The sequence below is a fragment of the Triturus cristatus genome, chromosome 12 (genome assembly GCF_964204655.1).
Source record: "Triturus cristatus chromosome 12, aTriCri1.1, whole genome shotgun sequence".
Lineage (NCBI taxonomy): Eukaryota > Metazoa > Chordata > Amphibia > Caudata > Salamandridae > Triturus > Triturus cristatus.
Genome location: NC_140595.1, coordinates 205,166,147 through 205,181,616, shown reverse-complemented (window position 1 = coordinate 205,181,616; position 15,470 = coordinate 205,166,147). Strand labels below are relative to the sequence as shown.

Sequence of the window (15,470 nt, the reverse complement as noted above, 5' to 3'; positions counted from 1 at the left end):
GACCCCTACGTGAGTAGGGCCTCTCTGCAACCTGTGTAAAATCGTTACTGGGTTGTTTGTAGTGTAGCCATACCATATACTCTTAACCGCATTATAAGTAAATCGCGTCATCGCTATAACTTGAGAATGGCAACACAGAACCATATCGTGTTTGGTGTCAAACATGAAGGAATCATACCCCCAGTCCAGCCATGGGCATGAGGGTACTATTCCCCCTTGCTAGAAGGGTGATATGGGAAAAGCGGTAGATTTTAGAAACCAATTTAAAAGTGCACATGTACCACAAAATGGCTACTGTCCGCCACCTACACGGCTCTGGCTGGCTGTTGCTGGGGAAAACCCCAGCCTCGCCATCTGGACAATAGGGCTCCTGTGGCAGGAAGGTGCCAGCACCTCCCCAGACAGGATATGTGGATTGGAACAGGGTGGGTGCACCAAATGTCCATTCAGAGTTGCACGTAGGCAGCTGCAGAGCCCCAATTCTGCATACACCGCCTGGAACCAGTTCAGGGGCATCCTGCCCCTCGCCCAGGCGGGAAACACACAAAGGGGAGTGGGTGTAGCCACCCTTTCCCGCCTCTACTCTGATTGGTAGGCTCTCATTGGGACCATCCCCTAATCTTGGGGATATAAGTGAATAACATGGCCCCAGAGCCTTAGATTCGTGCAGAACTTTACAGAACTGACCTTCGACGAGCTGCTGCCCAGCTGACTGAAGAAATCTCCCTTGGGATAAAGGAGTTATCCCCCTGCTTGGCAGGCACCTAAAAGACGACAAGATACCCGGTTGGAACTTCATTGGTCTCACGACCTTCGACGCCTTCCAGCAACCTCTAGGTGGGTCTGCAGTGCATCCCAGCGTCCTGTGAGTGTGCCCAGCAAGTCTGAGCACCCTGGACCACGTGGGTGTCGAGATCCCCGCATACCCCGAGACACCGGCCACCTCTTGCCCAGCACACGACCCCGACCAGTGGGGAAGTTGTGCTTTGGCCCATTTCTGAGCCAACCATCCAGCAGCATTTGTGCCAACTCTCAGCTCCCTGGCCCGCTCTGGTGGCCCGTGGGAGCCCTTTTACGCACTCCATTTTGCTGCCTTCCGCGGTCCCTTGTCTCTCGACTTGTGGGCCCTGACGGAGGACAATCGTTACATCCAAGAGTTCCCCTGGTTGCACCAGGCCTGCTCTACGCTCCCTCCAAAGGGGAGCACCCTCAGACCTCGTGGGTCTGCACCAGCAGCTGCTTTGTACATCTTGCGTGGGTTGCGGTTGCCAATGCTTAGTGGATCCAATCGGGACACTAACACCGCAGCGACCCTCATCCGACGTGGGACAGTCGCCCTCCAGAAGCTGGCCTTCCTTGAAGCCTCCTGGAGCCCGTGACTGCAGAGCCCAGCTGTACTTTCCTCACCTGAAGCACCCGACATCCACAAGCTCCTTCCTGTGAGCTCCCTGGTCACTGTGCCGTGACCCAGACTCTGTCCCCTCTGCTTTCAGGTTCATCTTTACCTTTTCTACATCTTCAATCTTCACGACTCCAGCGACGCTTTCAGCTAGCAGCAGTTTGGACTACTTTTCCATTGAAAATCAGCCCGCGACCCGACACAAGAATCGACCTATGCACCCGGCTTCGCTGGGGCAGGTAACTGTGGTACTTCGGTACTCCCGTGGTGGTGGGCTCTCCAAAGCCTTAAGTCTCAAGCCTTAACTTTGTACTACTGCTAGAAGTGTCCTTTAACTTTAAATATTCAACCGCGACATTCTCCATAGGCTAACATTGCGATCCCGATAGCAGCTACTTGCACTGCACACGCCTCCCGTGGGTCCCCTTCCTCATAACTGTGGGTGGATTCTGAAGGGGCAAGCGATCCTGAATGCCCTAGGCATTGCCTGTAGAATTGTCGTGGTTCTTATACCACTATTTTAGTATATGGTTTGGTCCCCCCCTGGGGTCCATTGATTTCTGTGCTATTTATTGTGTTTATAAATGCTTGTTTAAACATGTAACTTTGCCACTAGTCACATAAAGTGTCTGTGGGATTCTGCCTGGAATAAATACATATATTTTATATATATACCTGTGTGGACTACTCTTTCATTTGGTTATTCAAGAGGTTATTATGGTAAAACAATAAGCTTAACACTCCTTCAAGACTTAGCCTGAAGGCTGCTCTCCACAGCTACCACTAGGATAGCTTTCTTTAAAGGTTGTCTTAAACCTCTCATCAATAAGAGTCGAATTGGACTGGTGCAAGGTGTCCCTATAACTAGGAACAGCATATGCCAGGCCAACTTCTCACAGCCACGATACAAGGTAATCGGTCTAATTTTTCAATGTGCAACATGATATATTTTGCATCTCTTTGTGCCATTACCATCTGTCTTTCCATTAGGTTGTATGCAGAAAACAGAGGCGTGCTGTTGAAATAACACCAGGGCACTTGGCCAGAAAGCAATGATTGCAAAGTCCGGCTTAAAAATAGAATGGATCGCAATTGTGATTGTCCATGTTGTGAAATAGACAAATCCTGTTCCATTATATCTAGTGCAGAAGACACAATGTTGCCTAGTGAATAAATCCTGGATATTAGTGAGGTCATGCCATTGTCAACCACAGCCAAAGCCTTTTCTAGGTTAACCCTATCAATCGCACGCAATATCTCAGCAGCCTCCTGTTGAGAGATTTCCCATAGTTCGTTGTAAATATCATATAGGAAACGCTTTTGACGTGACTTCTGGGGATCTAACAAAAAATCCCTAAGATCCATGTCATCTGAGAGAAGGGACAAGTGTTGTTTCAATTGGGATAGTAGTGAGGTCTTTAGCCTTTCTAGGCTTAACTTTCCAACACTGTAAATGTCACCACTCCGATTGTTCTGATTGTACTTAGGGCTGATCAGGCCTATGGCTACTAAACCCTTCGGTGGTACCCTTGAATCTTGACTGACACATATTTGTGTTGATAGGTCAAACCAACCATCCTTTCCAATTGGGTTCTGATGAATTGTAAGTACGGAGTATGGTATCCAATGTATCTTCACTGTGTGATGTGTAATTCTGCGAATCCTCAAAGTGTGTTAGAGAGGGAATCCAAGATATGTTCAAATCTTTGTTCTTGGCTTGTCCAAGACAGGAAGTCTGTTGCACTGTATCGTTCGGGAAAATTATCTGATGTGGTATGAGGCATTGAGGCATGCTCTATATAAGGCCTCAGTTCCCTGAACTTGCCAATCTTTAGTCCCCCAGACAGATTTTGTGTCTATTTTGTCCCTCCAAAAGTCGAACCCCTGTAAAGACAGTTGGGAAATAAAGAAAGCAGAGTAAATCAGCTTGTTGTTTGTGAGCATATTTTTCTTTGCAGGTGTAGGTGCAAGCTTATAATAATAAGTGGTCGGTCTGAAGTATTAAACCTAGAATATTAAGCAAACTTCTGTGCAAATGTTGTTGAACTACCTCTCTGAGGTGTTGGGCAATGTTCCCATTGATAATAATTGAAAACATTACGTGGGATACTTGCTTTGTGCAAGATATGATGACCATAATGTTGGTAACAAAACATTGTGTCAAAATTAGATGTACCATGATACAATTCACCATTTGAAGATGCAGCAGGCGGTTCTAAATCAGACAGCATAATATTTACAGTTTCAAAGTCCCAATCATCAGAGAAGTTACTAGAGGTGATAATATCACTTGCAGAAATTTTAAATAAATGAGATATTTTTAAAAGTTCAGTTGGACAATACATACCATAGGTAACTCTGTCCCAAACTATTCCTCCAGGAACTGGAACTGCGGTAATGTTCACGAAGGACAGGTCTCTCTGTTCATGGTGGGATGATGCATGAGGTTTCAGGACCAAGTCCACATGTTGGACTGTAGAGCGTTCTGCCCATTTAGGAGCAGAAAAAAGACAGTCACTACACATATCCAGAGGATTAGGAACAGTAGACCAATTGCCAGCCAGAGCTGTAGACAGGGAAAAACAAAGTAAGTCTTTTTTAGCCAACGGTAGAACTCACAAATTTGTTGTTTATGGGAAACTGGCGGTGGCGGTAACTCCGGTTCACTTGGATGCTGGGAGAAAGTATCAAAATTGATGAAGTAGCCAGATGCAGTTCGATCTATCTTTAGTAGCTCAGCAGGTTTTTTGGAGCTGGCAACTGACCTGTATCAAGACATATTTCACATGGATGTCGGTATTAGGCCAAATTGACATCTGAGTTTCATTTGCATTTTGTTGTTGTTCAATTTTAACTGGTACGGATTCCATTCCATCGGTGGTAACTCCTTCACATCGTAGAGTAGAATCTTCAAAGGTTATTAATCTTTCCGTATGAACTTCCTGTATGGTAGCAATAGGAGATCAGTGGCTACCCAGGAGCCCACGTGGCCTACCGTTGAGTATTGGCCACATAGTGTGGTTTGATCAAATCAGTTGAGACAAATCTCTTTTCTTCCTTGCCGGCAAGGGGCAAAAGAAGTACTGTTCTTGTTCCTTCGACAGCCAGGACAGGTACAGGCGCTATGTAAGATGGCCCAAATTCTTTTTTGTCCACTATTTTTTCTCTGACCAGGTCCACAATCTTCGGGACCCAGGCAGGTCTTGCCGGAACAAATTAACAACTTTAACTTCTCCAGTGGCGGTACATTTTGCTTGGACGTTGCTTTGTAATGCCCGAAATTCATTGAGTTCCTGTAAAACAACCAAACGATCATTGATTTCAAATGGTTTTTCATTCGCCATTGTGCTGTCACAATTGAGGTCACGTACCCACATTCGAATCCTTAACAGGACTTCATATGGAGTACGGCCCCCCAGGGATTTCTTGGCATGTTATTAAGTGCGCTCTGGACTCCATACAGGTGATTGACCAAATTGCCACCGCAGCCTAATACCATAGTAGTTAAGGATTGCTTTAAGTCCCGTTTTTTCCTCTACACAATCGAATTTCCCTCCGGATGATATGGAGAAGAGTCCCGCAAGACCATACCAAAACTTCCCATGGCTTTTCTGTAAGCCTGTGAGCTAAACTCAGGGCCATGGTCGGAATGTAATGTGCCAATTCCGTATGTCCCTATGAAGACTCGCAAATCCTCTATAACAGTTTGGGCATCAGCCAATCTTTGAGGCCAAGCCCACAGGAATCTTGAGCAGGGGTCTCCAACCGTTTGATCCCTGTTGCGAGCCACTCACCTAAAATCCAGGGGGGGAGGGGGAGGAGGGAGAAGAGTGAGAGAGAGAGACAGACACCCCGATGTGCTGTATTCCAGGTTTCAAACAGGAAGTAACACCAGGAGTGCTGGACAGCATTAGACAATTCACATGAAGTAGCATGAATGTCTGTAATAAGAGTATCTCATTAACTTACTGTGATGTCAAGGATTATTCGTGAACAATCAGTATGTATAACAGCATTACATACACTAAAACCTACATTTGACTCTTATATAGAGATGTCTCTCTTTAGACTGCTTTCAGTTCCTAAGAATAAAATTATCACTTTTAGATAATAACTGTTATCTTGCGTATAACAGCTGCTTACTGTGCACAAACAACCAACAATTTATTTACATACTAAAATTGCTTCACAGATGGCTCCAGTGAAGCTCATACTAGAACAGTTCTTGGCAGTGTGAGTCTCTAGTCTGTTTTTTTAAGAGAAATATGTCTTTCTCTACTGAATAATGATGCACTGCACAGAGCACATTTAAATAGTTTGTAATGTAGTTCGTCAAAGTTGTTTTCAAGCATTTATATTTCTGAACTTCAAAATCTTTCCAGAAGGTGGTGCTGTTACCTAGAATTGCTATTTACCTTGTCTTTTGCAGATTTCAGAAGAGCTGGAAATAAATGAAATGAAAAAGAGTTCACCTACCTGTCATGCTCTTCTTTTCCAGGAACTACAGGGAATTACAGAAATGCTGAAAAGAGCAACAGAAACTGGTCAGCAGGGGCCCAGGGGATCCGGAAAGAAGGACAGCTTAGCTGGAGTCAGGTGAGTAGAAGTCAGGAACAATGAAGCCAAGCAGTAACTAAAAGCACAGTGCAGCTTTAAATAGACAGAGATTTACGCATGTTTTCTTGTCTGTTGAGCCGCAGGTTGAGAAGGAGCAATTATAAAACAAAATTAGATGGCACATATTTGGGGGGCACTTTGATCATTAGGCTAATGAGGAGTTGCACGTTTCCAACTGTGACAGTTGAAAGGGTGGTCTGCATGTGTCTTGATTCAAACTGTTGCCATGAGTTCCTCAAGGTGCTTAGTCATTACATGAACAAGCATTGGCAATTGCAAAGTCAGTACATGAGCAACAATCATTGGCAATTGCAAACCAAATACTGAATGACAACAATGAATGTAACCCCAAGTGAGCAAGGATGCTCATGAATTATTGCTTGAATCAATAAATCGTACATAATGCTGAGCAGTACCTACGACAATCGCGAGCTACCGGTAGCTCACCAACCCTCTGGGAGTAGCTCGCGCCTGCTATCTAATTATTAAGACGTCATTTAAGTGTTTAATTTTGTATTCCTTCATTGTCTTTGAGAGCTATCAGCCCTTTCCTGCTCTCACCCAAACCAGCTGCTCAGATTGGCTGAATTTGCTTAGCTGGGGCGGGCTGAAGAACGTTACATCCTTCCTGAAGTCACGTGCCACCTAGCTTTTCCAGGCTCGCACCGCCCTTCACATTTATTTCCTATTTGGTCCTCCCGGAGTAGCTGTTAGGTAAGTGGGATCCTGGCTGAGCAGCAACATAGTCGGTAAAATTGACTCAGAGCATGCAAGGCACTTTGATTTTAACGTCTGCTGCAACTATGCTTTAGATCTGCCTTCAGTAATAAAGCGCAGTAGCAGACAACGTTAAAATCAAAGGTCATTGTAGGCACTGGCCGCTACCGCGGTGGCAGCGGATGTTATCCAGTATTAGGGTATCTTTCATAGATTCACATGCCTGAATCATTCCCCGTCATCGGGATGGGAGTCCCCGGTACATAACTAAAGTAATGTCTCACTAGACATATAGAGTAATAGGCCAAGGGCCTCACCTTAGTAACATATCCACGTTCTTTTGTAAAAAAGGACCAAACTTTGGAGAGGAGCCAATCAGCTATCACCACCCTCTAGAACCTTCCTGGAAGGAGCTCTAGTCCCTCAGATTTTCTACAACACATCGTGCTAAGGGAGTCTCCTCTGAGCTCTTCTCAGCATTCCTTGTTTTTGGCTTTCCAGTGCTTCTTACTTACGGGAGTAAAGTTCTCCAGTTCTTCATGGCAGACACTCCTAAGAAGGGCCTTTTTAGGTCTTGTGCTCCTGTGGAAAAAGAGACTTCATGTGGACGATCAACACAAGGACTGTCTCTACTGCCTATATCCGAATCACTCTTCAAAGGACTGTAAGGTATGTCGTAGCTTTTCCTGCAAGACCCTCAAAGATCGTGAGGGACGCCTCTTAATTTGGCTGCAGAGGCTTAAAGACAAAGATTCAGTACTGTCTTCTGAGGAAAGTGAGGGCTCTTCAATATCTTCGCAGTCCTCTCAGAAAAGACCAAGGGTGGCTTCTCCAGGCCCTTCGTCGCAGCCACCTCAAAAGAAGGCGCATAAAAAGTCTTCAGAGGTCCCTCCTAAGGCTCTTTCAGCGAAGGTTTCTCCTCAGGAAGCTCTTCACGCCTTCAAAAAGCCTTCTTCCACCCCGTCGACGACGACCTCGTCGACGGTGGCTTCAACGACGAGGAAATCTCCATCTACGGCATTGAGTGTAACCTCGTCGACGATGACAGTTTCAACCTCTGTCGCGTCTCAATCATTATCCACACCGACGACGGCGACTCCATCGTCGACGGCCGGTAGGTCTGTCTCGTCGACGCTGAAGATAAAGAAGACCTCGTCGACGTCCAAATTGCCGTCGACGCTGCGCTCGCCGACGACTGTCTCGACGACGACACCGTCGCCGAAGACTGTCCCGTCGACATCCACTTCATCGTCGACGAGGACCCCGTCGACGAGGACCCCTTCGACGAAACCTCCATCGACGACGACGGCTCTGACGACGGGATCTCAATCTACCATGGTGTCCGTCGACGACTATACCGTCGATGGGACCGTCGACGACAACGGATTCCAACTTAAAAAGTACGTACGTACATCTGAAAATCGCTAAACATACGCTGACGTCGGGCCTGACTTCACCTAGTAGGGTCCAGCTCTTGCCTCCAGCACATCTTTTGGAGGAAGAAGATTCTGATGATGGCAGTATGTTTCGGACGGCGACTAGCCCATCTCAACTTAACGTTAAGTACCAGGACAGTTCAGACTATGAGGATCAAGGGCAGGAAGATCAGGCAGTTTCTCCTGAAGAATACCATCCGCCTCCACCTCCCATGTTTTGTTTACCGGCATCTCTAGTTTCTGACCTGCAATTCTTCATTTCGGACTATAAGCAGAGGTTTCCCACTTCTGCAACGTCTCCGCATACAGTTGTGTCTCCACCGCCAAGACCGCGGCCTCCACCATTGAGTTTGCAGTCTGAGCCTGTCACATTTCCACCTCCGCTTTCTTCAGACGATGAGGAGGAGGATCAACATGAAGAAGGGGAATTTCAAGATTCCCAATCTAATCGTGATGATTGGGACAATTATGTACACCCTTGTCCAGCTTCCCCAGTGCCTGCTCCAGCTGACTCGCCTCTTGAGGATATTGGGGGATTTCACAACATAGTGGAAAGAGCGGCGCAGCGTTTTCAAATACCTATGCCTTCCTACCAGCAGGATTGCTTCCTCTATGATTTTAAAGAGCCTTTTAATAAATCCGTCAGATCTATCCCTATTATAGATTACATATGGGATCAGGGTCTTAAGATATTGCAGAACCCTTCCTCGCTACCTCCAGTGTTACCTCGTCTGGATAAAAAAGACAGGGCTCCAGATACTGCTCCAGCTTGCCTAACCAGCTATCCTAAACCAGACTCAGTAATCACACAAGCTGCTCAGTGGAAATAAAAAAATCCTTCCGCTCTGCTGACCGCTCCTCCGGACAAAGAGGTTAGACGGCTTGATAATATCGGCAAGCGTTTCTCGTCCATGTCCGCATTAACAGTGCGTGCATCCAATTATTTGGCACTGTTAGGACGCTATAACAGGCAGATGTGGGCAGATATCGCTCCATATCTTGCGGCCTTGCCAGATGACTCACAGGAAGAAGCAAAAAAGATCTTGCTGGAGGGCGAACGATCTGCATCCAAGATCATAGACTGTGCGATGGATATCGCCTCTACTGGATTTCGCCAACCGGCTGGCGCAGCTGTACTACGGCGCCAGGGTTGGCTAAAGGCAACTTCGTTCCGGCCGGAGGTACAAACAAAAGTTTTAGACATGCCCTACGATGGTCAGCTTCTCTTTGGAACACACATCGATGAGGCTCTGCAGAATATAAAAAAGGATACCGACACGGCTAGGGCTTTGGGTACCCTCCAATTCAAGAACCCATCTTTTCGTGGCTCAAGGGGAAGAGGTCAAACATCTGCCAGAGGTGATTACCAGCACCGATCTTCCTTTTCTTCCACTCAGCAATATCGGCCACAATACCAGCAACGTCAACAGCAATCCACCTACACTAAGTCTTCCTTTCGTGACAAAGGAGGTCGACAGAAAGACGCTGCTCGGTGACAATGGCTTCCCACTACCGCCGGTCTCCAACTCCTCTCTGCCCTCCAAAGTTGGAGGAAGAATTTCTCACTTTCTCAACAATTGGAAGCAAATAACAACGGACCGTTGGGTCCTGCAACTAATTCAATTCGGACATTCACTAGAATTCATTCAAATTCCTCCCCAAACCCCTCCCCGACCTATGCTTCACAAAAATGTACGTGCTCTGCTCCAGGATCTTTCACTTATGCTCCAGAAGGGAGCTATAGAAAGAGTTCCTCTACGTCAAAGGGGGGAGGGATTTTACTCCTGTTTTTTCCTAATACGCAAAAAGGAGAAGAAATGGAGACTGATATTAGACTTGAGAAATCGCAACAAATTCCTGAAAAAGCAGTCGTTTTGTATGGTTACCATCCAGGAAGTACTACAGCTCCTCAATGCGGACGACTACATGGTGTCTTTAGACTTTCAGGATGCCTATTTTCACATCCCGATCCACCGCAACCACAAAACATTTCTGAGATTCGCAGTAGCGGGCAGGCATTACCAATTCCGTGTCCTGCTGTTCGGACTCAAATCGGCGCCACGCATTTTTACAAAATGCCTTTCTCCGGTGGCTGCATATCTCCGACAACAGCACCATCAAGTCTTTCCATATCTGGACGACTGGCTCGTCAACGCACCCTCTCTAGAAGGTGCGTCCAGGTCTTCCGACGCCTGTCTAAGGCTTTTCGATTGTTTGGGGCTTACTCTCAACCAGGACAAGTTCGTCCTTCAGCCTTCCCAGTGTATAACTTTCCTGGGTGCTACTCTCGACACGCTCCAGAAGAAAGCGTTTCCCTCACAAGAGCAAAAAGACAAGCCTCCTTGGCGCTTCGCATAAGATCCAAATAGTCTCTTACTGTGCGCATTTTCAAATCCCTGCTCGGGATGATGTCTTCCTGCATTCTACTAGTTCCACTCTGTCGCCTCCACATGCGCCCTCTTCAAGAAGCGCTTTCAGCTCAATGGGTCCAATGTACGGGATCATTCGACGATGTCATCCAGGTGACCCCTAAGATGATAAAGGCTCTACGGTGGTGGATCTGCCCTCAGAACCTTTCTCAAGGCTTGCCTTTCTTGCTTCCTGCTTCTCCACATACCATCACAACGGATGCGTCCCTGGAAGGTTGGGGAGCTTTCCTCCAAGAACTCCAGATCAGTGGAAAATGGTCCCTTTCCAAAAGGAAACACCACATAAATCTCCTGGAGCTACGAGCGGTTTCTCTCGCTCTTCTGGCATTCCTACCACGAATCAGGAATTCTCTAGTGCTTGTACGGACCGACAATATCACGACAATGCACTATTTAAACAAGCAGGGAGGGACATGTTCTCTAACACTCTCTCACGAGTCGCAAAAAATCTGGAACTGGTTGCTACTTCACAACATTTCTCTTCGAGCAGAGTATGTTCCAGGAACACACAACGTTCTGGCCGACTCTTTGAGCAGACAACAGACAGCATGACACGGATGGGAGTTGAATCAGCGGACTCTCAATCGCTAATTTGCTCAATGGGGCACCCCTCTTCTGGACCTCTTCGCTACCAAGCAGAACGCCAAATGTCAACACTTCGCAAGCTGGCATCCCCAGAAGGGATCTCTAGGGAATGCGTTTTCGATCACATGGTGCAACGTCTTAGCATACGCTTTTCCACCAATTCCCCTGATTCCCAGGGTTCTCAGGAAATTGAAAGCGGAACCTTGCACGCTCATCCTGATAGCTCCAGCTTGGCCACGCCAACACTGGTTCACGGAGCTTCACCTTCTCTCCCTGGAACCACCGATCCGGTTGAAACCGTTTCCCTCTCTTCTAACTATGAACAACCAACAAGTCCAGCATCCGGATCCAGCACCTCTCAGATTATCAGCTTGGCTCCTGAGTTCAGAGAGTTCCAGGGTCTTGACATACCTCCGGACTGTAGAGCAGTTCTGGCTCGGGCTCGAGCAGATAGTACTAACAAAACATATTCCTTAAAATGGAAGAGGTTCTGTATCTGGTGCAAGTCAAACAAAATACACCCTCTTTCATCCTCTCCAGAGCAAATACTGCCTTACCGTCTTCATCTGGCGAAATCTGGTCTCGCTCATGCCTCCATTAAAGTCCATCTGGCAGCAATATCCCATTTCAGGAGATGATCTGCAGGCCCTTCTCTGTGGTCTCATCGGTTAATCAAACAATTCCTTAAAGGCCTGTTTAGAACATTACCTCCAGTAAAGACTTTACCTCCTTCATGGCAATTCAACACAGTTCTGGCTCAACTTATGAAACACCCTTTTAAGCCAATATACAAAGCTGATCTTAAGTATCTCTCCTGGAAAACAGCGCTCCTTCTAGCCCTTACCTCGGCGAGGCGAGTGAGTGAACTTCATGCTTTTTCAATTCAACACCCTTTCCTTCAATTCAAACACGACAGGGTTATACTACGCACAATCCGAAGTTTATCCCTAAGGTTCCGTCAAACTTCCATCTCAATGAGCCTATAGTGTTGCAATCCTTCTTTCCAAATCCTCAAACAGTGGCAGAAAAGACTGTACATTCTTTGAATCTTAAACGCTGCCTGAAATTCTACATTGACAAGATAAAGACATTCCGCAAATCCAACCAACTCTTTGTGGCTTACAGTCGACCTAGGAAAGGTCTCCCACTCACTAAACAAAGAATCTCTCGCTGGATCTCCCCAGCTATTACTTTTTGTCACCAGCAAGCGGGGCAACCCCTGCTCTCCACAGTTCGAGCCCATTCCACGAGGGCAATCTCTACTTCAATGGCACTTTTTGCAGGTGTGCCCATTGCGGACATTTGCAGAGCGGCAACATGGAAGACGCCGCATACATTTACCAAGCATTACTGCCTGGATATGGAACGCATGAAAGATGCTGCAGTGGGTCAAGCGGTGCTCCGTCATCTATTTCATTAGAGGTGATCCCTTCCTTTCATCCCACCATCCTTTCTTCTATACGCACATTTCTCTATTGTGTTTTATTCCTATGCTATTTCATTACTTTTGGTCCTTTCTATTTTCACGTTGATATGTTATCTGGTGAATTCATGTATACTGTACCTTTCGAAATGTGCTTATCATTGCTTACTACTCTGATTCAGGCATGTGAATATATGAAAGATACCCTAATACTGGATAAGGAATGCGTTACTTACCTGTAACTGCGGTTATCCAGTATTGGTATCTTTCATAGATTCACATGCAACCCACCCACCTCCCCTGGAAGGTCTCTTTTGGCTCTGTCAGTGATACAACTACTTAGCACTGTGCTTACGAAAATCTGAGGGACTAGAGCTCCTTCCAGGAAGGTTCTAGAGGGTGGTGATAGCTGATTGGCTCCTCTCCAAAGTTTGGTCCTTTTTTACAAAAGGACGTGGATATAATACTAAGGTGAGGCCCTTGGCCTATTACTCTATATGTCTAGTGAGACATTACTTTAGTTATGTACCGGGGATTCCAATCCCGACGACGGGGAATGAGTCAGGCATGTGAATCTATGAAAGATACCAATACTGGAAAACCGCAGTTACAGGTCAGTAACGCATTCCTTAAATGCAAGGTCATTGCCTACACTAATCTGCTTTCACTGACATCACAACGCTTTTATATGCCTTCGCATAGTAGTCAGTGAAAGCAGCTCACTGCATGCAAGGACCTTTGATTTTAACATTGGCTGCCACTGCGCTTTACATCTGCATTCAAGGATAAAGCGCGGAGGCAGGCAACGTTAAAATCAAAGGTCCTTGCAGGAACTGTCCGCTACCGTGGTGGCAGCCGATGTTAACTGCAAGGTCCTTGCCTGCACTAATCAACTTTCACTGACTTTACCACGCTTTATTATTATTATTATAATTTCAGCTTGTAGAGCACAATGGTTGCTCCATTACGGAGTGTCCCCGTGCTGAATTTCATTTGAGGCTAAAATCATACTTATGGAAAAAGTGGGCGGTGTATAGCTAGGGAGAGAGATTTTTCCTAAACAGCCAAGTTTCAAGCTGTTTCCTAAAGGCGGATTCTGATGTCTCCAGTCTTAGGTGCAAAGGTAAAGAATTCCACCGCTTGGCTGCCAGGCGCTTAAAGGAGATGCCCCCAAAGCATTTTCCGTTGAATTTTGGAATGCAGACCAATCCAGTTCCAGCCGATCTCAGACAACGCGTGGGGTGGTAGGAGTGTATCATGGGGGGAGATATTTCATGCCCTAGCCCTGCAATATTCTATGGACATAGTCCAAGGCTTTAAAGGAGATCCTCTCCTCAATAGGGAGCCAGTGGAGAGTCTCCAGGGCACTACCTGTTGGTGAAAATTTAGGGATATTTAACAGCATCCGATCTGCCACTTCTTGCACCCGTTGGAGCATATATATGCTCCTCTTCAATGCCCCCCAGATAGAGAACATCGCATTAGTCTAACCTAGAAGTCACAAGAGCCTGGACCGCTGTCTTTTTGGCAACGTCCGGGATGAGCCCTAGAATTTTTTTCAGCATTTTTAGAATCCCGAAACAGGTACCTGTGAGGGCGGAGATCTGGTCAGAGAAGGAAAGTGTGGAGTCAAACCAGACTCCAAGGTTTTTAACTTTGTGACTCGGAGAAGGTGGAGACCCTAACATACTAGGCCACCAACTAAGATATCTGTTTTACAGTCATTTTAGCCTGAGGCAACTGTGTTTCATCCAGTTTTCCATGTCCTCTAGGCAGAGCTTAAAACCCTCTGCCACTTTACTGTTGTCCTGGGCCAAGGCGAGGATCAGCTGTGTGTCGTCTGCATTTGACACCGTCTGCACCCCATGTGTGTCCAACAGGTCTGCCAGCGGTCGCATATACAGGTTGAAGAGGGCCGGGCTCAAGGCTGAGCCCTGAGGCACCCCCTGTTTCAGATGTTCAGTGGACAAGACATAGTGTTGGAGAGTAGTTTGAAAAGTGTGATACTCCAGAAAACTTGCCAGCCAACCCAGTACCCTACCTCCTATCCCTCCCTGCATGATGTAGTCTGTCAAGTAGCAAGCCAAGAGAGACCATATAAAAAGCGGCACTCTGGTCAAGCATGACAGGAGTCGCCGTTTGACCTTCATCAGCAATTTTACATATTGAGTCTGACGCAAGAAGTAGCGCAGATTCTGTCCTTAAAGAGGGTCTAAATCCAGACTGTGTCTCGTGGAGGAGATCATGTTCCTCTACAAACTGCATTAATTGCTGGTTGACAAACTTCTCCGCAATTTTAGCAAAGTAAGGTAGTAGCGAGATAGGTCTTAAGTTTTAAGCCAGTAGTGGATCTAGGTTCGGCTTTCTGAGTAGAGGGATAACCATAGCATGCTTCCACTCTTTCGGGACTAGACCGGTGCACAAATACAGATTAAGTAGCTTCGTCAACACTGGTGCAATGGCAGCACTGCCCTGTTCCAGGATTGCTGGGGATGCGGGTACTAGAGGGGATCCAGATTTACTTTAAGCATTGGACTGTATGTATCAGTCTCTGAAATAGGTTGCAGGTTAAGAAGCTTACCTGGGGCATCTGGCAGCTTGCCAGGGAAGAGAGAGCCATTTTAAAAGTCCTAGCTCTCTCGGGAAAGGAAATATAGATGTTCACTTTGTTCAGAAAGGATAATGCAATTTGATCACTGAGGTCAGTAGATGGGGGAATTGTCCCAGTGATGCATTCCAAGGAGGTTAGAGACTTAATTACTTGGAAAAGTTCCCTGGTTCAATTTTTCGAGTGTTCAATTTGTAGGGCATAGTAATTTGTATTGGTATGCCTAAGATCTTAATGGTACTTCATTAAGTCTGCA

General features: G+C 46.4%; 1 protein-coding gene across 2 annotated transcripts in view; it reads left to right on the top strand.

The window, feature by feature from the left end:
- The window catches only part of LOC146773073 (uncharacterized), a 682,875-nt gene that overhangs the window by 454,125 nt on the left and 213,280 nt on the right, over window positions 1–15,470 (top strand). For both annotated transcript variants that reach the window (XM_085638325.1, XM_085638324.1), the window contains one exon: window positions 5,898–5,995. In XM_085638325.1, the coding sequence (XP_085494451.1) occupies window positions 5,898–5,995 (98 nt within the window). The remainder of the gene's footprint in view (window positions 1–5,897; window positions 5,996–15,470) is intronic.